This window comes from Lucilia sericata, unplaced genomic scaffold (assembly GCF_015586225.1).
Source record: "Lucilia sericata isolate MDLA Ls3-8-SP2 unplaced genomic scaffold, ASM1558622v1 Contig000168F_arrow, whole genome shotgun sequence".
Classification (NCBI taxonomy): Eukaryota; Metazoa; Arthropoda; class Insecta; order Diptera; family Calliphoridae; genus Lucilia; species Lucilia sericata.
In genome coordinates, this window is record NW_023994197.1 from 284,238 (window position 1) to 307,637 (window position 23,400).

The following is a 23,400-nucleotide window of genomic DNA, read 5'->3' on the forward strand; positions in this document are numbered from 1 at the left end:
TGTTAGGAGAAGTATGTTTTTATTGCGCATTTAAACTGATTTGCATTGCTTAGTAACTGTATATTATGAGGGAGTTGGTTCCATAAGCGAATATAATTAATATAGAAATGTCGCTCAGATATTAGTTTGTAGTATCGTATAGAGTTAATTTTGTTTCCTCTATTTGACACTGACAGTTGTAACCTTTCGTATAAATAATTAGGTTGTTTTGTGTATATAAGTTTGTGCAATAGAATAAGTGCACGGGATTTTATGAAGTTTTCGAATGAAATGTTATAAATCTGCTTTGATAGGTGTGAGATAAGGCTATATCTATTGCATCTATATACATATTTTGCAATGTTGTTATATGTTGTATTGAGCTTTTTCTTGCTTGTAGAGTCTAGACCTACAAACAGTTCATATCCATAATGAGCGCGGGTAATAAATATGTTTTTGCTAGAAGCATACGTATATTAAGTGGTGTAAAATATTGAGTCTTCCATAGGTTTCTCATCATGGCATACGTTCTACCACAAACTACATTAATATGATCAACCCAGTTAAGTTTTTCATTAAATATGACTCCGAGGTTTTTGGCATGCTTTACAACTTCAATAGTTGAATTCCCAATGATAAATGGTGACAGTGAGGATGGCAATGTATTTTCTTTACCAATTATAATAGCTTTAGATTTGTTTGCATTTAGGCATAGACCATTAGCTGAGGCCCATTTGTAAACATTATCTAGATCGTGATTCAGTTTATTTATGCAGTTATTTATATCATCTTGTCGGCAACTAATATAAAGTTGTACGTCATCTGCATACATATGTATTTCAGAATGTTTTATATAAGAGGGTAGATCATTTGAGTATATCGTGTATAATAATGGTCCCAAAATCGATCCTTGTGGAACACCTCTTGATATTGAGCAGCTGTTGGATTTATTATGACCATGATGAACTGCTTGGGTTCTATTACTTAGGTATGAAAATATTAGTTTTGTAGAAGTTGACGAAAAGTTAAATATATTCTTTAGTTTATGGCAAAGAATATAATGATCAACAGTATCGAAGGCTTTTGAATGATCAAGCAATACTAAAAAGGATATCATATTTTTATCAATTTTTGATCTTAAATCCTCAGTGACATCAATTAATGCTGTAATGCAGCTGTGTTTAGGTCTGAATCCAGATTGCCTGTTAGTTATTAGTACATTTTCTTGTAAATACTGAGTTATCTGCTCATGGATTAAACGCTCAAATACCTTTGACAAATATGGAAGTATTGCAATAGGTCTATAACTTTTATCAGGTTTTGGAATTGGAATTATCTTTGCATGTTTCCACATTGAAGGAAATTCAGATGTAGTAATTATAGTATTAAACAGATGCGTTACGTATCGTATTATATGTGGTAGAATAATTTTAATAAATTTAGGATTAACTTCATCTGATCCGATTGAGTCAGATTTAATACTCATAAGAGATTTATAAACATCCTCTGCGGTAATGTTTGCGAATTCAAAACAATGAGAATTTTGGTGGTTGGCATTATTTGTGAAATTATAAAAGTTTACATTGGAGTTAGGCAATGGTATGTTATAAAAATAAAGCGTTTAATTGGTTAACATCGATGTTGTTATCAGCTTCAACGTTATTATTAATAACACCCATGTCTTTAATTTCTTTCCATTTACTTTTCGAAGTTACAGCTGATTTAAATTTTTCCTCGAAAAAATTCGATTTTGCTATTCTAATCTTATAATTCACTTTTCTTCTGCAGCTTTTGAATAGTTGTTCAAGTTCTGTAGTTTTGAATCTTTTCCAGCGCCCATATGCTATGTTTCTCTCATTAATTAATTTTTTGATTTCAGTTGAGAACCAAGGTTTTTCCCTAGGACGTATATTTTTTGTTTTGATTAAGACATGATTTTGATACAAGTTTTGAATGTTGTTATATAAAAAAGTAGCTTGCTCATCTACAGTTGGCATATAAAAGATGTGATCCCACGGTGTGTTAATAAGATCACCTTCCAATTGACGTAAATCGATATTATTAAAATCTCTAAATGTTATTTTTTGTTCTTCAGAAGTTATCTTAAAATCATATGATAGTAAAATCAGGTCATGTCTTGAGAAGAGTGATGCGGACAACTGGTCAAACAAGAGAATTTTTGACATATTTTCAATAAAAAAAAGGTCAAGCAGAGTACTTGAAGTGGGAGTAAAATGTGTAGGTGTTATTTGGTTTATAAGGTATAAACCAATGGCATTCATTTCATTCATCAGATTTTTATCTAGCAGAATATTAGCGTTAAAATCTCCTGTTAGAACAACATCAGTAAATCCAAGTGTAAGAGAGGATAGATGATTTATCAAGGGTTCTATATCAACTCTCTTATGAGGTCTATAAACTGTGCCAAGTAACATTTTTCTGTCATTGTTATATATTTCTAGGAATATGTATTCAATTTTCAAGGTGCTATTTTCAGTATTCTTACACTTAAGTTTACAGCATATTGGTAGTCTAACATATATTGCTACTCCACCACCACGAGATAATCTATCCGAGCGAAATATGCGATATCCATTTAGTTTATAGAAGCTATCGTGAATATTAGTATGAAACCAGGTTTCCGAAACGCAAATAATATCGATTTTAGAATTTTCAAAGATGTAACGAAATTCATCTATTTTATTGTTATGACTTTATTAATGTGACAAACGTTTAGCCCCGAAGTTTGTTTGCAGAGTATCCTGATTAGGTTATAAAGGTTTTCACTGGAACCAGCTCCACTACGAGTATTAGAGAGAGGCATCAAATGTTTTTATACAATTTGTAGAAGCAATGCAAATTAAAGTTACGTTCTTACATGTATAAACATAAAAGAATATTTTTGTAAACAAATTTAAATAATAATATAAGGTATTAAATGTTTTATAATAAATGAAATAAGATATTAAACAAAAAGAAATTGATAAATATTTAATATTAGCTGTTGAAGCATTAAGAGTAATCTTGGGGAAAATTATTTTGCTGTGTAGTATCATGGCATGTAGGAGTGGTTTCATTATTTGTGTTGGATATGATTTCGGTTTCATTATCAAAGTTGGGAACTCGAAACATCTGTCCCAATATTTTGAAATCGTTAATACACTTCGGGTCATCATCCCCAGGTTGTTTAATATAAACTAGACCCCGGTTTGTAAACGCTGATGTAATGATTCCTTGTTTTTTCAAGCGGTGTGCCTGTACAAAGATCCGGTGATTTTCAGGTGTGAGATTTTCATTTACAAAAAACGGAACGGTACTATCAAATCCTATTAAATTCAAACGTAAAACATCTTTCGTAGTTTTAATATGCGAGGTGATAGATTTAAGAACAAAGTTACGTTCATAAGGAGATTTGAATTTAATAATAATTGGAGCATCTGAGTTTGCTCTTTTATTTTCCAAGTTATGATTCAGACTTCCAAAGGTCCTCTTAATCTTGACTCTAAATATTGCCTTAATACCTGGAGGACAAATATTTACTATTTGACATATTTTTAAGTACATGTCAAAGAGATTCTCGTTATTATGTTCGGGGATACCATTTATGCGGATATCATAAGCAACTATTGAATTATCATGTTTCCTAGCACAATCTTTCAAGTATGATATCTCTCTTTTCAATTCCTCAGTCTCATTTGTGAGTTCAACAATTTTATCAGTTGCGGTGTTTTTTATTTCATGAACAAGACTTTCCAATGATTCAACTCTTTCCGTTATATTATTCAAATCATTCCTAGTTAGGTTAAGTCTTTTATCAATTTCATTTAATAATCGATCCTCGCACTCGTGAAACAAATTTTGTATCATTAATTGTAACTGATCAGTTAATTTATCAAATCTTTTATCCATGATTTGTACAAATTTGAGTGGTGATTCAGTATTCGATAAGCGACAAGATTTAGGTGTACTTTCGACAAATGAAGTTTGCATTACTTCTCTAAGTCTTTTTTGTGTAGGAGGATTTACAATTTCCATAGTTGTTTTGTTTTTATGTTTATTTTTAGTTAACGGCTAAAAGATCATATGCCTTCCAAACTGTTTTTAAATCCGAAAAAACTTGGCACCACTTTTTTATTTATTTGTCTTTAACCAGTATTCGTATGAATAGAACAGCTGGTGATGTTTATGTTTACAATTAAAAAAAAAAAAAAAAAAACTTTGATTATAAATAGTAGTGTCTCGTTTATTTAATTTGAGTGGTTTTGTTAAATATTGAAGTGTTATTATATTATATAATTATTCGCCTTAAGAATATTTTAGTTATCTTTTTTATTAAAAAGTCCGCACAAGAATATGTTTTTTTTAATTTAGTATAACTTCACGATCAAATAAACACTATAGTATTTATTTCGAAAGTTGTTTATTGATTTTAGTGAGATTTTCTGTGTTTCTTTTTATTGTTTTTATGGAGCCGATTTAAAAGACGTCCGTCTTATAACTTGATAACTATCAAGTTATATTTATTTAATTGCAGAGAACAGAAAATTACAAATGTCTTCAATTTAAGCGCTAAATCTATGTAAAATATAAATAATTAAAATAACCACTTTTCTTCAAATTCTCTATTTCAATTTTTCTATTTTTAGTTGATGTTCTTCTCTCCTTTGTGAAATATTTAGTTCTAAACGCTTTATTTTTCTTTCTCGTTTAAGCATTTTTGGCTTCTGAGATTCATAAGATACAGCTTAATTACAATTGGAATCGATGTCGACAAACCACAAAGAAAGAGCGAGCGACGAATTAAAATTAAGCGACATACCACATTTTCTGGCGCTAATTAGAAAAAATCAAAGCAAAATGATGTTTTTGTTTAAAATTAGAATTATTTTTCAGAATAAATAGAAATGGTTAAAAAATTCTTCAGAATAAAATAAAAGAAACAATATGTTTTCGCATTTTAATTTTTATTATTTTCATTTAATATCTTCTGTTAATAATAAACAAATGGTGAAAAATGCGCATTATAACAATCCTGTTTTTTGCAATTTTGCAAGATTTTTAGCAAAATATTATGAACATATGGCAACTCTACAACATGGAAATGAGAGAAAAATGAGAGGATCGCCACAGAGCGCAATAAAAATAACTGCCGGTCAGCGTTGCCAGAAAATGAATTTCAAAATATGCTAAAACTTGAAAAACTAAGTGCTAAAATGTTCTACGGAAGAAAAAAAAGTGCTAAAATTTTTTAATCTAACAAAACAATATAAATGTTCGTTTTTTTCTAGTTTTTATTAAAATACTGATGATGTAGTGCATGACTCCAATATTTCTGGTACTATATCTTCATCGTAATCCTCATTTTGATATTTTTCAAATGATAGTATTTTATTTGTAATATAATTTTTTATATATTCATAAACAACATTTTATTTTGTAAAAGATTTTTAATAAGGCCTTCAGTGTAACAGCATGCATTTTCGAATTTCAATTCTTTTCGAATTTCAATTCTTTTCGAATTTGTATTATTGAACATAAAAATTCAGCTTAAATACGATATCGAATTTTATTTTAATTATAGCCTTTGATATAAAAAGCCTTTCAAGTTCGGTATTAGAAAAAGGTGAAACGAGTAATGACAATACAAAAATAGACAACTCATTAAATTAATTTTCACCGATAAAATTTTCAAAATTATATACTTGAATTTAAAAATCCATTGTATCAGATTTTTGTCATAATGTTGTTTTGTAATATCCAACAACTGATTTTCAATAATATTTTTATCAGTTAAACTATACTTAATTTTTTATAAAAAACATATTTTTGAATTTTTTTTATCAAGCACATTATGCTAAAAAGCATTTTAAAAACTTCAATGCATTTTCACGATGCAAAATGCTAAATCTAGCACTGAAAGTGCTAAAATGGCAACACTGCTGCCGGTCCACACTAGGAAACTTTTTTTGGGAAACTTTTGATTTTGCGTGAGAGAGAAAGAATATCATTCATCTCTCTCGCGGTACGGAGTTTCTCGTACTCGGAAACTTGTTTTGTTTTGTTATTCTTCTTATTCGTACAACAACAAATCAATGCAATTAATACGTAATTTCTGAAACAAAAGTTTCTATGTGTGGACATTAAGGCAACTTCAAAAGAGAATTAAGAAAAAGTTTCTCAACAAAAGTTTCCTAGTGTGGACCAGGTCTATGCTCTGCTTACAATTTATGTATTTGACAATATTGTGTTATATTGCGCCATCTATGTTTCATCAAAAAATTAAATGTACGCTTATAGACACATAGACACTTTTTATTGGTTTAATTTTATTCATAGTGAGATGTTGTAGTTTGTCTCAGCAATATTCAATGATGATGTTTTTATATATTTATATTTATCTTCAACACAGAAATACCACTTTTAGCTGAGAGGACACCAAAGTGCGACACGAGTCATGCGACACGAGTTTGTTGGCAAATGGGGTAAAGAAGAAAGGGGAGTAGCAAAAGATGCACGAATCGTAATTTGAGGGGTTTTTTGTATATCTTTTGTTAAGCGTTCGTATTTTTGGCAGTTGCTTTATTTTTATTCTGCACTCAAAGAGTGAAGATCGTATGCGATCACTCGAATGCATGATTCAGTGTTGCCACTTGCAATATTTTGAATTTTATTTACATTACATTTATTCCAAAAATAATAAATATTTTAAATATTTGCTTGTTAAATTTTAGTTATTTTTATAAAAAATATAAATAAATAAATAACTATAAAAATAACAATATTTCTCAGCTAAGCTTATATGTTAATAATCAATTGGTCGTTATTTCACCAAATTTGTATAAAATATTAAAGTATATTTGTTAAACATATTTAACACAACATTTAATTAACAAATATTTAAAAAATAAACATATATATTATTAAACAAAATAATAGAAACAACATTTAAGAATCAAATATGGCAACACTAACAATAAAATGTTGCACGCCTTTTGAGTCTCCATAGACCTGGTCCACACTAGGAAACTTTCGTTAAGAGACTGTTTCTTACTTTTCTTTTGAAGTTTTCTTAATGTCCACACATAGAAACTTTTGTTTCAGAAACTACGTATTAATTGCATTGATTTGTTGTTGTACGAATGAGAAGAACAACAAAACAAAACAAGTTTCCGAGTACGAGAAACTCCGTACCGCGAGAGAGATGAATGATATTCTTTCTCTTTCTCTCTCACGCAAAATCAAAAGTTTCCCAAAAAAGTTTCCTAGTGTGGACCGGCAGATATAAACGTTCATTATTTTACGAAGGGCATTTAAAAAAGAATGGAGAAAAAACCCTGCGACATGTCCCCTCAGCTAAAATTGCTCAAAAACTCACTTGACTTTATTAACTTTACACAACACTGTTTTACCATAGACTGATTTGGTTTCTTGCCGGTGCTATTTATACAAATTCATCATCTTCTAGAAATTTGCAGGATATTCTAGCGACACCATCCGGATACTTCTGACACACATTTTCTGGGATATTTAGTGGAGACACACACTTCTACAATGATCGACTTTACGTTTTAGTGTTGCTAAACAAATGTTAGTCATTAAGAACTCTCAGTTAAAAACTGTTTGGTTCAAATCCAAATACAATTTCGTAACAATATTATAGAAACAAAAAATAAAAACAAAAACAATTAAAAAACAAAATCAATGTCAGTGACAAAACTAAAAGATTTAATTAAATCAGAGTAAAAACAATTGCGGAACTTAGGGAAGGGTATATAAATAATGAACCTAATTCTTTTTGTAGCTTTTTGAATAAATTTCAAAAATATTCAGCAACTTTATTATTTTCATTTACATCATATTTAAAGTATAAAAAAGTAATAAGGGTATTATGAAAAAATGGCTATTTGTCTTATTTAGAAGAATTTGGTTTAAACTTGTAAGTTCAATTAGGCGATCAACTGTATCCATGTTGTGAAAGTAAAATCCAATACAATTTGTGACAAATTCAAATTTTGCGAGACTTTTGAACGTTTATATGAAAACCCTTAGTATTTGTCTATTTTTTATTATATAGTAAACCATACTATAACAATATCATGTTCAACAATTTGGATGACGAATCACTGAAAAAAAAACAAATAAAAATTTAAAACGGATAACAATTTTTTAAACAAGTATTTTTTTACCATATAACTTGAGCGATCTGCAGCATTTTGTTTTTTATTTGCAATCCTGGAACCAAATTGTATTGCTCTCTTTTTCAAAAATGCAGAACTTTTTAAGCCAATATAATACCCATATAGTCTTAAAAATAATTTATCGCCAATTCCATCCTCCAACAAAAAGCAACATCTTTGGTTTGGACTTAAAGAACGTACAAAATTTACAACATGTTCTTCAATAAAAGGTGCTCTTGGCGTTTTTCCATTATCAGATATTACACGATCATCTCTTGCCAAATTACGTGACGGAATTCTATTCCAATCTTTTTCTAATTCACTGAGAAGATTCAATTGCTTTTCCTCTTCTGTCCCATTATGACGAATGTAAGCATTTTTATGTCGTACATAACCACCAAATAACTCATCAGCGCCACTTCCTAATATTACAACCTATAGAAAGAGAAAAAACTTTTAATTAACAAATAAAAATAAATTAAAATAGTCACCTGAAATGCAAAAAGGTATAACAACAAAAAAATTAAAATCGACTTCTTGTTTGATAATGTTCTACTGCATAAAAATACATACTGTCGCAAATTTTTATAACTTTACTGTTACCGATTTTATTGACATGAAATTCAAAAGGCCGTAACAACAAATTAGTCATTTCCACAAGTCAGAATTTTCTAAAAAGCAAGATAACAGACAATAGCTGGCGGTACATTTATTGATTTATTTCATTTTATTTAGGTTTTTGTCTCTCCTATACAATTTATAATAGTGTTGTTACGTACTTTGGCATTTCAGGTGAATGTAGTTTTTGAAAACGAATTTCGAATTTTTGAACTTTGGAGCTAAATTGTTCCCAAGTGCCTTAAAGGGCTAATCTACCTTTTTTCACTCTATTTTAAATATCGGACTATATACAATAAAATTCCGGTCATTTTTGGTAAAGATGGCAGACAAATAAATATTATTTCGATATGGTACACTAAGAATTCTAATATATTGCAAAATTTTACCTTTGAACTCCACAGTTTATAGGTTAAGAATGTCCGATTTTAATAAAACTTCGGATATATATTTTATATTATCTGGACTATAATATTCTGATAATACTTTATGTAAAATGTGTAACAGTTAAGAATTAATACGTATTCTTTAAAATATTACAAAAAAATGCGATTTTCCCGAAATCTGCCGAGTTCTAATCGCAGGTACAGCTAAACTGTAAGAAATATTGATCTAATTTTTTTACCGTTATCTTTTTTTTAGCCTTATCTATTGACCATAAATCCCGGCTGTTGAAAAAATCAACCTTTTTTGACCATAGCTGAGAACGAGTTCCCGTTATCTTATAAGGGCAAAAACTAACATTCGAGTAATTCTAGATATATTTTAAGTAACAAAATGTTTTTTAGAATATATCCCAAAAAAAAGTAAATTTTTTTGTCACATTTCGAATTTATGTGCTGTGAGACACGTCCATGGCCAAGGGAATTTGCTATAACTTTTAAAGTTTTCAAGCAATTTTTGTGTTTTATATCTTTCCGAAGTGCTTACTATGTGCACATTACGATTCCTTTACAATATAGTTCAAAATTTATTACTAAATGGCCAAATTTATGCAAAAACTCAAAAAAATCGATATTTTCCCCTTGTAAATGCACTTGGAAACTTCAGAGCCGTTGCAGCACCTGTTAACGTTATCCTATCAGCCTAATTTTTCGTATGACATAGTTTTATAATCCATAGAACAATTCTAGTGGGGACGGCCTAATAATTTTTCTGAAGACCCCCAGATATTATCGGGATCCAAATCATCAATAATTCTGTCAGACATGCTTTCGAGAATTAAAAATCAGCAAAATTCGTTTAGAAATAACGGATATATGATTAAAAATGCAAGACAACCTCTGAATATTTCATCAAAAAAAGAAAATGTTCGAGCAAAGAATAAACAAGAAGTGAAACGCTGTCATTTTTTTACAACAATAACATTACGCTCTTCTCACAGACGAGTGCTGTGTAAATCCAACACATATGTAAAAATGTTATTCTCTCTCCAAACTTCAAAACTTTTTCGCGAAAATTTGAGGATAATAGCACTTTGAAATATTTTTTTATCACTTAACATTATATTTTATAATTTTTTTGCACAATTTAAACACATTTAACAGCCCGAAAATTATATATTTTTTACAAACGAGAAAAAATATTTTTTATTTTTTGACATTGAATTTTTGTTGTTTGAAATTAAAACTAAAAAAAAACAATGTTGTAAATTTTCGTATGGTAAACGAAAAAGATATTTCAAATAAATAATTTATTTTTTCAATATTATAGATTAAAAAACAAATAGACGTGTTTATAAAATGTTTATAGATAAAATATGTGCAAAATATCTTAAGAAACCTTTCAAAGTATAAATTGAAATGTAATAATTTTTTTTCAATATTTTTCAATACTATTTTTTGCAACTATGTTGACTTGAGAATTCTACTAATACATTCTTAGAGTTAGGTACCGGATGACAGTAGACTTAGGTACTTTTGACAACAGTTTCATTTCTTATTTATTCTTTGTGTTCGAGCATGATTTGAAAAAAAAAAAATATTTAATGAGCAGAGGGATTTCAGTTGCTGTAATACAAACTACCTCTCTCCTATAGGTTTTAATGAGGAAACTCCGAACTTTCATTTGAATATTACATCGCTTTTAAAAAAAAAGTACTCCGGGTACTCATAGAGGATATTTGAAGAATTCTATGTTTACTTTTATTTTATATTTGTATTTATTTTAATTTAGATTTAAGTTTATTTTAAAAGTTATCCTCTTTAAAAATGTTAGCATCGGGAGCAAGAGCATATTCACTTTATTTATACCTAAATTATTGTAAAAACATTATTATGAATTAATAAAATAATAAAAAAGGCTCCATAAATATTAACTTAACTTAAATTGTGAAGTATTAGAAAATCGATTAGAAAATATGTGATGAAGAATTTTTCGATTCTGAAATTTCGGAAAATTCTCCAATTACAATTACAGATGAAGAAGAAATTCAAGACCAACAGGTGTTAAGAAGATCTTCAAGGGTAACAAAGGGTCAACTTCCAGAAAGATATAGGCCAAATATAGTAACAGATTTTACGTAGCCTAAATCATATAATGAGTTATTGTAAAGGAGTGATAAGGAACTATGGTTAAAAACAGTGAAGGAAGAATTTGATTTATTACAAGCGAATAATAGATGGATTTTAGAAAATATTCCAACTGACCGTAACCCAATTAGTTGTAAGTGGGTTTATAAATTAAAACAAAATGCAGATGGTGTTATAACAATGTATAAATCTAGACTATTTGCTCAGGGTGTTTAATCAAAAATATGGTTTTTGCGCCAGTCGTATCGTTTATTTTTAACAATTGCTGAAGAATATAAACTAACGGTTAAGCAGTATGACGTTAAAACAGCATTCCTGTATGGTAATATCAAGGAAGAAATCTATATGAAACAAGCAAGGAAAATGGTGTAAGCTACAGAAAAGTGTTTATGGGTTAAAACAAGCAGCTAGATGTTTGAATGAAAAGTTAATTCAAATTTTTATGAATAATGGTTTTCAAAGAAGTTTGACGGATTTCTGCATATTAAAAGTAAATAAAGATAACAACTGGATTTTTATTTTAATATATAATATATATAGATGAAATTGCGCCAGACCTTTGAAAAAGCTAATCATGGAGAAGTCAATTTTTACTTAGGAACAAAATGGAGAAGTGGAATGATGGATATTTTAGTATTAATTAAGAAAATTATTAAAGATGGAGTAGAAGAAAAATCTGTTTAAATGCCAATGAATACGGGATATATTAAGGAAGAAGGTAATAGTGATTATTTTGCAAACAGCGAAAATTATCACCATTTAATTGGAGGTTTATTGTCAGTATCAATTTTGAGCAGAAAAGTGAGTAAATGCCGAAACACACTACACAAGCAGCTTGACAAACATACTTTCCACAGACACTACAGAAACATTGCTCGTACAAACACCGATTATTTTACGTTTTTGTGGACTTGCAAAGATACAGATCAGAGATTGACAATGAGTATGTATGAAACAAGTAATACAACTAATTACTCAGAATTTTTTAATACAAAGTAAGTCCATACAAGTTGCATACTTTCATTTTCATGTACGTATTCGCAACGAAATATCATTATGCTCATATAAAACATGTATGCTGTTATTCACAATATTTTTTTTTCACTTCTGTTCGATATTATTTTGTTGTTTAATAATAAAATATTTTATATTACATAAATTATTTAAATATATTAAGCTGCGCCAATATTAAAAACAAATGATTTCTTTGACTCACAAAGAACAACAGCTACAACTGTATAAGCCGAATACATTTCCTCTAAAAAAAGTGGACCTGTTCAACAATTAAAAAATTATACAACAATTGAATAAAAAAAAGTGCATTGATGTAATTGGTGATATGAAATAAAAATCGTCAACGTTCTGTTTATTATTTTAATATTCTGTGAGGATATATGCCGATAAAAGCGCTTTTGTTTCAATTATTCAGGTTTTTGTTTATTCGGTTTATTCGACATTTGAGGTTTTATGTTAGCCGGTTAATAATCGGATACTTCAAAACTATTCGGTTAATTAAATCGGAATTAAAGGAAACGGAATGTTTTAATTACTTTTATTGTTTTTTTTTAAATATTTATCTTCCCATAACAAAAAAATTCTAATATTCCACTTCTTCGATTTAAAATTTTTGGACGATATTTTAATTAAGTTTGTTTTTTTTTTTTGAAAAACTTTAGAAAATGTTTTCATGTGAAATTCTAAATTTTTCCATGATTGCTGTTCAAGAATCTGAAGTGTTTATAGGTATGTTTAATAACTAAAAGTTGTTATTAATTGTTACTTATTTTCATAAAAATACTAGCTATACCCAGTGTGCTTTGCTACCCTAAAAGGAATATGTATAAATAAATACCAGATTTATTATATGTTACATATAAAAGATGTCAAGCAAATTATTGCAAGTTCGCCAGTTTCTATCTATCGCCAATTTCTATCTATCTACAAAAAATTTTAATAATATAAGAGTTTCCAAGATGCACGAAATTTTGTATTTAATTCATATATGTGGTGCCAAGCCCCCCATTGAAAGTCCGCCCGTTATTCTCTAAATGTTCACATGAATGTCAAAGTTCTTCATGTAAAATTTTAAGATTCTAGCTCTAATAGTTTCTCAGATATACGAATTTAATTCATGTGGGGGCTTCAAGCCCCCCGGATGAAAGTCCGCCCTTTTTCCTCCAAAATATTCAGATGATTATTAAAATAATTTGTTCAAAATTTGAAGAATCTAGTTCTATTAGTTTCCCAGTTAAACGAAATTTTGTATTTAATTCATATGGGAGGTACCAAGTAACCCATTGGAAGTCCGCCCGTTATATTCTAAATGTTCAGGTGAATGTCAAAGTTCTTCAAGTAAAATTTAATGATTCTAGCTCTAATTGTTTCTCAGATATACGAATTTTTCTATTTTATTCATATGGGGGCTCCAAGCCCCCCAGATGAAAGTCCGCTCTTTTTTCCTTAAAAATGTTCAGATGAATATTAAAGTTCTTCGTGCAAAATTTTAAGAATTTAGTTCTATTAGTTTCCCAGATAAACGAATTTTTGTTTTTAATTAATATGGGAGGTGCCGCTCCCCTCATGGGTAGTCCGCCAATTTTTTACCCAAAATGTTTATATGGATGTTAAAGTTCTTTGTGCAAAATTTTAAGAATTTAGTTCTATTAGTTTCCCAGATAAACGAATTTTTGTATTTAATTAATATGGGAGGTGCCGCTCCCCTCATGGGTAGTCCGCCAATTTATTACCCAAAATGTTTATATGGATGTTAAAGTTCTTCGTGCTAAATTTTAAGAATTTAGTTCTATTAGTTTCCCAGATAAACGAATTTTTGTATTTAATTTATATGGGAGGTACCACGCCCCCTAATGCTAGTCCGCCTACTTTTTGTCCTAAATGATCATATTGACACTAAAGTGGCTCCGACAAAATTTGAGGACTCTAACTGTTATATTATCTAAAATATACGGATTTTATATTTTCTTAATGTGGGCGTGGCTCATCGCCCACTTGAAATTTCGAAATAAAAAGTAGCCTATTACCTATTCCAGACATGCAGGAATATGCTGTGAAAATTTCAAGAAAATCGGTTCAGCCGTTTAGTAGTCTATAACGTTCAAACATACAAACATACAAACAAACACACATTCATTTTTATATATATAGATTTGAAATTTGTATTGAAATACAAAAACAATTTGTGATAATTTGTAAGAATCCATTCCAGAAGTATATTGGTGTTCAAGAGTCTGAAGTGTTTATGTATGAATCCATTCCAGAAGTACATAGTTAAATCGGAAGATATTCTTAAAACAAATTTTTAAATCGACAAAAATTTATAGATAATCCGATTAACGGTTAATCGTTTAAGAGCCAATCTTTAGGTGAAAGATTAGCGATTAAATTAAAATTAATCCTCGAAAGAAGTTTTTGAATACTGAATTAGTTAATTTTGTTTGCAAGTTTAAGCGCCTAATGGAGGTGGTTTAATCTTAAGCACGAAATTAAAAGTGTAAACAGCTGATGCAAAAAAAATAAAATTTTTATAAATATAAACATTAAAATGTTCTATTTATTGATTAGTGTAAATTATGGACACTTCAAAATACATTTTTTGTTTTTAATTTAAGTTTTCATTAATTTTCATATTAAATTTACAATTGTCTTCTTCTTTTTTATAAAATATGCATTGTTTTGATAACAAACAGTGACATTTTCTGTTGTTTTGTATGGCAACACTGCGAAGTTTAATCTTGTACTCAAAAACATCAAATGGTATTAACATTGGATTAAATTTATTTTTAGATTAACTAATCTAATTATTAATTGCCATTTGATTGCCAACTCAAACACCCGGTCTAAATAACCTAGTACTTATTATATTATTGTTGGACTCCAGCAGTCGTTATAACATAGTTAACCTATAGAATGAATTCGCAATTTCGATTCATTCGGACATACCTAAAACTCAAAAATAAATAAATACTCACTCGAGCGGATGATTTCCAGTTACTATCACCTTTTAAACCTATAGCCCGTGATGCAAACCAGAATGCACAACCAATTGATTCGTCGAGTACTGTATTGAGTGGATAAATAAGATGTTTTATATGATCACTTAAACACTGATGTATCTCCTTCTTGCTGACATTTACTTCGATAAAGTTCCATTTCCTAATAATTAATATAATTTATTATTACAAAACTACATATAACACATACATATATACATATGTTTATATTTAAAATTTACATACATACCTATCGGGACATATATCTATTAAATTCTTAAACGATGATTTCCCAGAAATTCTATCTGGGACGTCCCAATTACTATCTGTTCTCGTACTTTCGAATGCCACATTAACCAAATCAATTGAATCTGTTTTAGGAATAAATTTGTCACACAACACCGCTAAAATGGAACAATCAATGCCACCAGAAAATAAAATTGCTACCTTTGAATGAGTACATGAGTTTATCTTTCCTAAACATGAGGCACAACATGGTGTGGTATATTGTACTCGTTTTTTTACGGATTCCTCTATAAGTACCGAGAACTGATGTATTGCATTAAACACATCATTATTTTTTAAATAAAAGTCATACAGTTCCGACGTTGTTGAAAATGTTGTACTGCTCGCCAGATCATATAAGTTAAAATTATACTGAACAGAACAAACAGAAGTTTATTAAAATTCTGGGATAGTACAAAACACTACCAATTACCTTATTATCCTTTAATTCATTAGATGACCACGGACATTCAATATGATTTCTAATTTTGATTTCTATATCACAGGATTTTTCTAATCTTTCTATTTGAGCGTGCCAGTCCTCATCTGGAATTCGCCAAGGAAACAGATAGCAGTTTTTAAGATCTTCAATATTTATTTTGTAAATTCCCAGCGGTGGAAGTTCCATGGTGTTATTTTCCATGTTAGTGTTAGCTGCAAGTATAAAAATATACATAACTATACAGCAAGTATATAAACAAATTTTATCGCGTAAATAAAATATGAATTGTGAAAGACGTTAATAATCGATTCTAAAAAATAAAAAGTAATCATCTTCGACCATCTACGAGACAAGAATAACGAAAACAGAGAAAAAACACCTCAAGAACTTTTATTCAGTTTCTAACCTAGAGATATTCTACATAATAAATCTTGCATTACACAGTAGCGAATTAACAGATGACCAAACCATTTTACATTTTTGCATATGCACAGTGGTATAGGAAAAAAAAAAGAGGGAAATAATTCGGTAACTTCTAAACGGTTAATCCGATGAATTTTGAATTTTTAATTTAATGAAATTTGGTGTGCACAAAGAGGAGGTGTTGTCGAGTTTAGGTTTTGAATTTGGACCTTATAGGCCAACCAGGGGCCCGGCGGGGGGTCCTCAAATTAGGACACCTCGGCTATGTTAAATTTTTAAAACGATCCTATTTCTTCATTTGAGTTCCGATTTAAAAAAAAATTCGTATATAGAATCTCCTCATCGAGCACTATAAAAAATGTCGTCGTAGCAGTAAATTATCTCTTATAGTTTAGGAGATATTCGCATTTGAATATTAAAATTTTAAAATTTTTACCGTCCTTACTTTAGTTTTTTTGATAATAGCAGGTCCAAATATTTCCGATTTTCGCCATTTTTTTTTATTTGCTTAGGGAAAACTCAACATCTTTTAGAAAATTTACCTAGCACTATTATTTTCATCCATATATGTAACAAATTTAAGAGTTAACCTTATGGATGAAAATAATAGTGCTAGGCAAATTTTCTAAAAGATGTTGAGTTTTCCCTAATTAATTTGTCACTTAAAAAACATTAGGTAGGCATGTTATATATCAATGGAAAGGTAATTTTGTCTATTTTTCAAAACTGTATATAATTTTTGAAAATTAAAAAATTCGCGGAATACTTTTTTTAAAAAAAATTAAAAAATGTTTTTTATTCAGTTTTTGCGAAGATACAAATTTTTCAAATTGCAATAAAAATTTTATTTATGAATATTTTTTGATGAAATTTTACAGTTAGGTAGATTTTTTTACTCAAAATCCAAAATTAAATAAAAATTTCGAATTTTCTTATTAGAAATCCCGGAATTCCCAAAAAAGTTTTAAAAAATCCCAAAAATGGGATTTTTTGGTTTTTTGCCTATTATATCCATACCAGGGGCGGGGTTATCGAAACCCGTTACAAAATGATTAAGAACTTATTGGGTCATATAAAACAGGTCACTATAATTTGATATCGACTATGCGATTTGAGAATTTTTGCTCAAAATTTAATTTTCCATAAAAAATAGGGTTTTTTTGGATGGACCTGGTCCCCTCGGTATCAAAAATTTTTAGGTTTTGTTTCATTTATCGTATTTTATGTAAAGTCAGCTTTCCAAAAAGTATAAATTCTATATACATCTTCTTAGAAACTTTTTAGATAACTTAAAAAGAAAAAGATACTTTTTTCCCAAAAAAATGACAAAAAATCGCCTTTTTTTAATTTTTTAAATTTAAATGCCTATAACTTTGGACTCAGTCATGATTTTTACATAATTCTTTCACTGCTTGGTATATAAACTTGTTGTTAAGCAAATAAAAAAAATGGCGAAAATCGGAAATATTTGGACCTGCTATTATCAAAAAAACTAAAGTAAGGACGGTAAAAATTTTAAAATTTTAATATTCAAATGCGAATATCTCCTAAACTATAAGAGATAATTTACTGCTACGACGACATTTTTTATAGTGCTCGATGAGGAGATTCTATATACGAAATTTTTTTTAAATCGGAACTCAAATGAAGAAATAGGATCGTTTTAAAAATTTAACATAGCCGAGGTGTCCTAATTTGAGGACCCCCCGCCGGGCCCCTGGTTGGCCTATAAGGTCCAAATTCAAAACCTAAACTCGACAACACCTCCTCTTTGTGCATACCAAATTTCATTAAAATCGGATTAACCGTTTAGAAGTTACCGAATTATTTCCCTCTTTTTTTTTTCCTATACCACTGTGATATGGTTTTCCTATGGCTTTCCTAAATCGCGATAGAAGTCTTAGAGGCTCTCGCTTTAGATTCTATGATAATTTAGAATCTATAACGATACCTTTTATTTTACAAAATTCATATTTTCATTGAATTATCTTAAATAATTCCCTAATAGATGAATATTTATATATTTAAATTTTGTATGAAATATTAAAGAAAAAACAACAAATTTTCTGTCATGTGTAATATCAAACTATTTATGAACTTTTAATATTCTGAATGAAAAAAGTTTTGGAAAAAGTCGTTATTATTTTTTTCTGTGTAGATAAACTCAGATGATATTTTTATACGATCTTTAATATACATATATAACTTACAAGATGTGCTGAGTAAACGAAAATGTTCACAATTTTTTTCAATAAGAAGAGAATTTCGTCCAAGGGAATCTCGTGCAAAGTAAATCGTTTTATTAGCTTTATCATAAAATATAATACTGTATGGCCCTTCAATGGTTTTAAAATAACTAATAAGTTCATATTCATCTTTTGCATTCGACAGTTTTCCAAAAATCCATTGTGAATCTGACATATTTCGTAATTCACAATTATTTATATTAAATATATCCCCGTTAAAAAGAAGGAGATGAGAATCGGATTCTAAAGGTTGTACGCAAATTTCAGTCCCTTGATGCCACAAAACAAATCCTCCAAATAATGCATTACCACATTCTTTAAATTGTGTAGCATTTGGACCTCGGTTTTCAAGTCTTTGCATTAGATTCTGAAAATAAAATCATACATTATTTTAATGAAATTCACTTAGCATTTATAAATACGAATCGATTAAATTTCTTCCAGAGTAAGAGAAATTAATTCGAATGAAAAAATTTTAGTTTATCGTTAATATATCGCACAGCCAGTACAAAAGTGACTCAACTAAAAAAAATTTTTTTCAGAAAAAGGAAAAAATTTTTACAAATTCTGATACATAAAGACATAACGTTTTTTCTTCAACAGTTAACAACAACAAAATACACTGATATTTGTTAAAAAAAAACTAAATGTTTTTGGTGTCGTTAATTACTTTTCTCGATTTTTATTGAGCTCTCTCAGAGATCGCTTTATACGAGTTGTTATAGATGGAATCTCATCAAACGAGTTACAGGCTCCGCTCTTTCTCCTACTCCATTCCTTATATTACATTTTATGCAAAGAGGAATGTGAAAAAGAAACACTAAATCCCGAATGTTGTTTGTTTTCCAGAAAGCTTACATACTTAACCCTTTCAGAGTCAAAAATAATTTATGTCTAGAAAAAAACTTGAAAACTTATATTTAAGATAATTTGAGTACGCTGAATCCGGGAAAAATAATATTTTTTGAATTTGAGTTTTCCCTAGTGAGTTATAGAAGGTCAAATTTAAATGTCGAATATATTCGACATTCGAAAAACAGTCCCCAAAAAGTACCACCAATATTTTTTATGATTTTTTTTTTGTAAAATGTCTTCTTAAACTTCTTTCAATACAATACAATTTAAATCTGCATAGTCCGATCTCCTAAAATACAATTTTTTTGGCCATTAAATGAAGCTGTTTTTTAAACGTTGTTAAAAAATACTTTTTAAAAAGTAGTCATAAGTGACAATTTCTTAAAATCTGATTTTTAAATACTTTTAAAATACGGAAGATCTTTCAAAATCTCAATTATAAATATAATAAAGTCTTCATTTTCATCTAAAAGAAAAAAATTAAAACTAAAGTTAAATATAATACCCAAAAAATGCTTAAAAACAGACAAAACCACGACAAAACCACGGAAAGGGTTAATAACATGTTTATTATTATAGAAATTTTAAAAAGTCCCTTTTGAAGAACGAAAAAGTACCAAAATGTCCCCATTTATAGGTTCTCATATAATCCGGGCTCAACATGCTTAATTTCATGTGTCTATGTTCAATATTTTAAAAAATTCAAAAAGCACCTTTTGAAGAAAGAAAAAGTACCAAAAAGTCCATTTTATAGGTTATCTTTGTTCCGCATGCTTAAGTTCGTGTTTCTAGGTTTAATAATTTAGAATATTAGGTTAGGTTAGGTTGATAGGAGGATGTATACTACATCAAATCCGAAGAAATACACCTAGGCCACTATCGGGCCTGTTGTGCGCTCCAATTCAAGAAAAAAAAAAATTGTTCACTGAATGTATTATTTTTCCATGTTCAGAAACTCAGTTTCCTGGACGTAATTCCTAAGAATCTTCCAATCGGTGTTGGTTAAGAATGTTATTTCCGGAATAATATCACTTCCAAGATACTTGGATCTAACTTCGACGAATGCCTGACAATGGCAAAGAAAGTGCTCCAGAGTTTCACTGTCCTCTCCACATGCTCTACATTCGTCTGAATTCGCACGTCCAATTTTGTATAGATGTGCTCGTAATCCTGTGTGTCCACTGAGAATACGTACCATCATACTAACCTCAGACTTGCTCATTTTGAGAAGATTTCTCGTCTTGCTCTCATCATGTAAGCGCCGCCTCATATCTTATATATGTTTCAATGGGTGGAATATCTAGCAACGTTTCCAGAGCCTTGGTTGAAGTAGTACACATGGCACCACTTATACCCAAGCAGCATGTACGCTGAACTCCCTGTAGTAGTTTGATATTACACTTTTTGTCCAAAGCAGTCCACCAGATTATTGAAGCATAAGCTAGAATTGGTCTAATTACACTTTTATAAAGCCAATTTGTCATAGTAGGACTAAGACCCCATTTCATGCCTATGGTTCTCCTACATATCGCCCAGCACCGATGTGCCTTGTTGATCCTATCCTCTATGTGGTGTCTCCATTTTAATTTCCGGTCAAGTATTACACCTAAGTACTTAACTTTGTCTGTCACCGGTATTTTCTTGCCCAAGAAGCAAGGTTCAGTATATGTAGAAATTTTTGTCTTTCTTGTGAAAAGACAGATTTCCGTCTTCGCCGGGTTAACATTGAGGCCTCTCGGTTGAGCCCAGCTCAAGGCCGTATTCAGAGCCTCCTCAGCTCTTCTACACAAGTAATTTGGATCCTTTCCCTTTAAAAGTATTACGACATCGTCTGCATAGCAGACAGGTCTAAGTCCTTTCTCGGTTAGGGTCCTTAGGAGGCTATTAATCGTGGTGACCCAGAGTAAAGGTGACAAAATGCCACCCTGTGGTATACCACGAAATACCTTTTTCCTGATAGTTATATCGTACATCTCGCAGCTTATCCATCTGTTCCTTAGCATGCAGCAGTTACGGAGCACCCGGTCAACATAAAACTGGTCTAGGGATTGGATAAGGGTATCAGTGTGCACGTTATTGAAAGCGCCTTCGATGTCAATGCATACTGCCAGTGTATACAGTTTGCTATCGAAAGATTCACCTATGTAGTGGACAACTTCATTTAAAGCGGTTTCCACCGATCGTCCCATTACATAAGCATGCTGCTTATATTTAAGGTCATTGTATGGTATGCTGCTTTTAACCATGCTATCGACTATCCGTTCCAAGGTTTTAAGTAGGAAGGACGTAAGACTTATCGGTCGATAGGACTTAGGTGTCGCATAGCTAGGTTTCCCTGGTTTGGGTATAAATATTACCCTTGCATCCTGCCATTTAACTGGGGTATATGCCAATTTTAAGCATGCGACAGATGTACGGAAACCAGTCCCGCCTCCATCTGCAAAAGTGCCGGGAAAATTCCATCCGGCCCTGCAGCTTTATAGGGAGCAAAGCTCTTGATTGCCCCTTTAACCATGTCAGTTGTAATAACTATTTCCGTGTTACCCTCCCCTTCCTCCAATATCGGTTCATCTATGTTATTCGATATACCGGGTGGGAAATGAGAATCCATTAGGAGTTTCATTGTCTCCTCCATATCCTCAAGCCTCCTGCCCGTGTCATCGATCATAGATTCCGGTTGGACATGAGTTTTGGATATGAATTTTTTTATCTTCGATACGTCATTTACGCTATCTACCTGTTCACAGAAAAGTTTCCAGGAGTCTCGTTTGGCTTTTCGAACGATTTTCTTATATTCACCAAGTTTATTACGATACTCATCCCAGTATACTGCGGTCTTTTTACGCCGTGCCCGGTTAAATAGTTTGCGAAGAGTCTTCCCTAGGTTCCGGATCTCCCCAGTTACCCAGGGTTTTTCCTGGGCAGATCTCCGCTCTCGCAGAGGGCAGCTGTCCTCGAACGATTCAACCAGGGCACTTGTGAACGTTTCCTCTTTGGCATCTATATCCTCTTTATTTCGACATTAAAAAGTGTCCTGACCTAAACGGTTCTTTAGTAAGGTCCCGAACATTGTCCAATTAGTTTTAGACTTATTCCGAAACTTTATCGGCTTTGGTGGTGGCCTTAGTATTTTGAATCTTATGTACCGATGATCAGAAAAGGAGTGCTCGTCCGAAACTCTCCAATCCTGAATTTCGTTTATAAGCTCTTCTGAACATATAGTTATATCTAATACTTCTTCTCTGATTCTATTGACGAAGGTAGCTTTATTACCTAAGTTCAATGTTATCAAGTCTTTAGTATTAAAGAAATCCATGAGGGCTTGTCCCCTGCGATTGGTGTTTGTACTACCCCAAGCTACATGATGCGAGTTGGCATCACAACCTATTACAATTTTCTTATTTTTCCTTTGTGCCTCTTCAACCAGTTTCATCAGATCCGACGTTGGTGGTAGTGTCGGAGAATCGAAAGGCAGGTAAATAGATGCAAGGAATATGTTGCCACGACCTTGCTTCAGCACCATTGCATCCGATGTTGATAATCCTGTTGAGAGGAGAAAACATAAGTTCTTGTGACATAAGATACATGTTCTCGGGCGAGATCCTGTATCAGCGTAGAAAAGTTGGAAATTTACGTGATTTAATCCAGAAACCTTGTTGCGAATCGTCCAAGGTTCCTGGATTAAAGCTATATGTATTTTACCTGTGTTGATTTTAGCCATCAGAGCGTTGGTAGCTGTCTCGCTCCGATGGAGGTTTATTTGGATAACCTCAATCATGGTCATCCATTAAACTGTCTTCCAGCGAGTTGGTGGTCACCTCCTCGCTCTTTGGA

At 30.7% G+C, this 23,400-nt stretch overlaps 1 protein-coding gene and 1 long non-coding RNA gene across 2 annotated transcripts in view; one reads left to right on the plus strand and one right to left on the minus strand.

The window, feature by feature from the left end:
- The first annotated feature begins 4,230 nt into the window (after positions 1-4,230).
- LOC119601483 lies at positions 4,231-4,910 on the plus strand. Its single transcript, XR_005231235.1, has 2 exons — positions 4,231-4,558; positions 4,692-4,910. It is a non-coding gene; the product is annotated as an uncharacterized LOC119601483 (long non-coding RNA).
- Positions 4,911-7,777: 2,867 nt separating this feature from the next.
- The window catches only part of LOC119601484 (asparagine synthetase domain-containing protein CG17486), a 35,602-nt gene continuing 19,979 nt past the window's right edge, over positions 7,778-23,400 (minus strand). The window contains exons 2-7 of the mRNA XM_037952437.1: positions 18,676-19,078; positions 16,034-16,254; positions 15,566-15,972; positions 15,295-15,478; positions 8,166-8,591; positions 7,778-8,102 (exon numbers count right to left, since the gene is read on the minus strand). Of these exons, the coding sequence (XP_037808365.1) occupies positions 8,100-8,102; positions 8,166-8,591; positions 15,295-15,478; positions 15,566-15,972; positions 16,034-16,254; positions 18,676-19,078 (1,644 nt within the window). The 3' untranslated portion in view covers positions 7,778-8,099. The remainder of the gene's footprint in view (positions 8,103-8,165; positions 8,592-15,294; positions 15,479-15,565; positions 15,973-16,033; positions 16,255-18,675; positions 19,079-23,400) is intronic.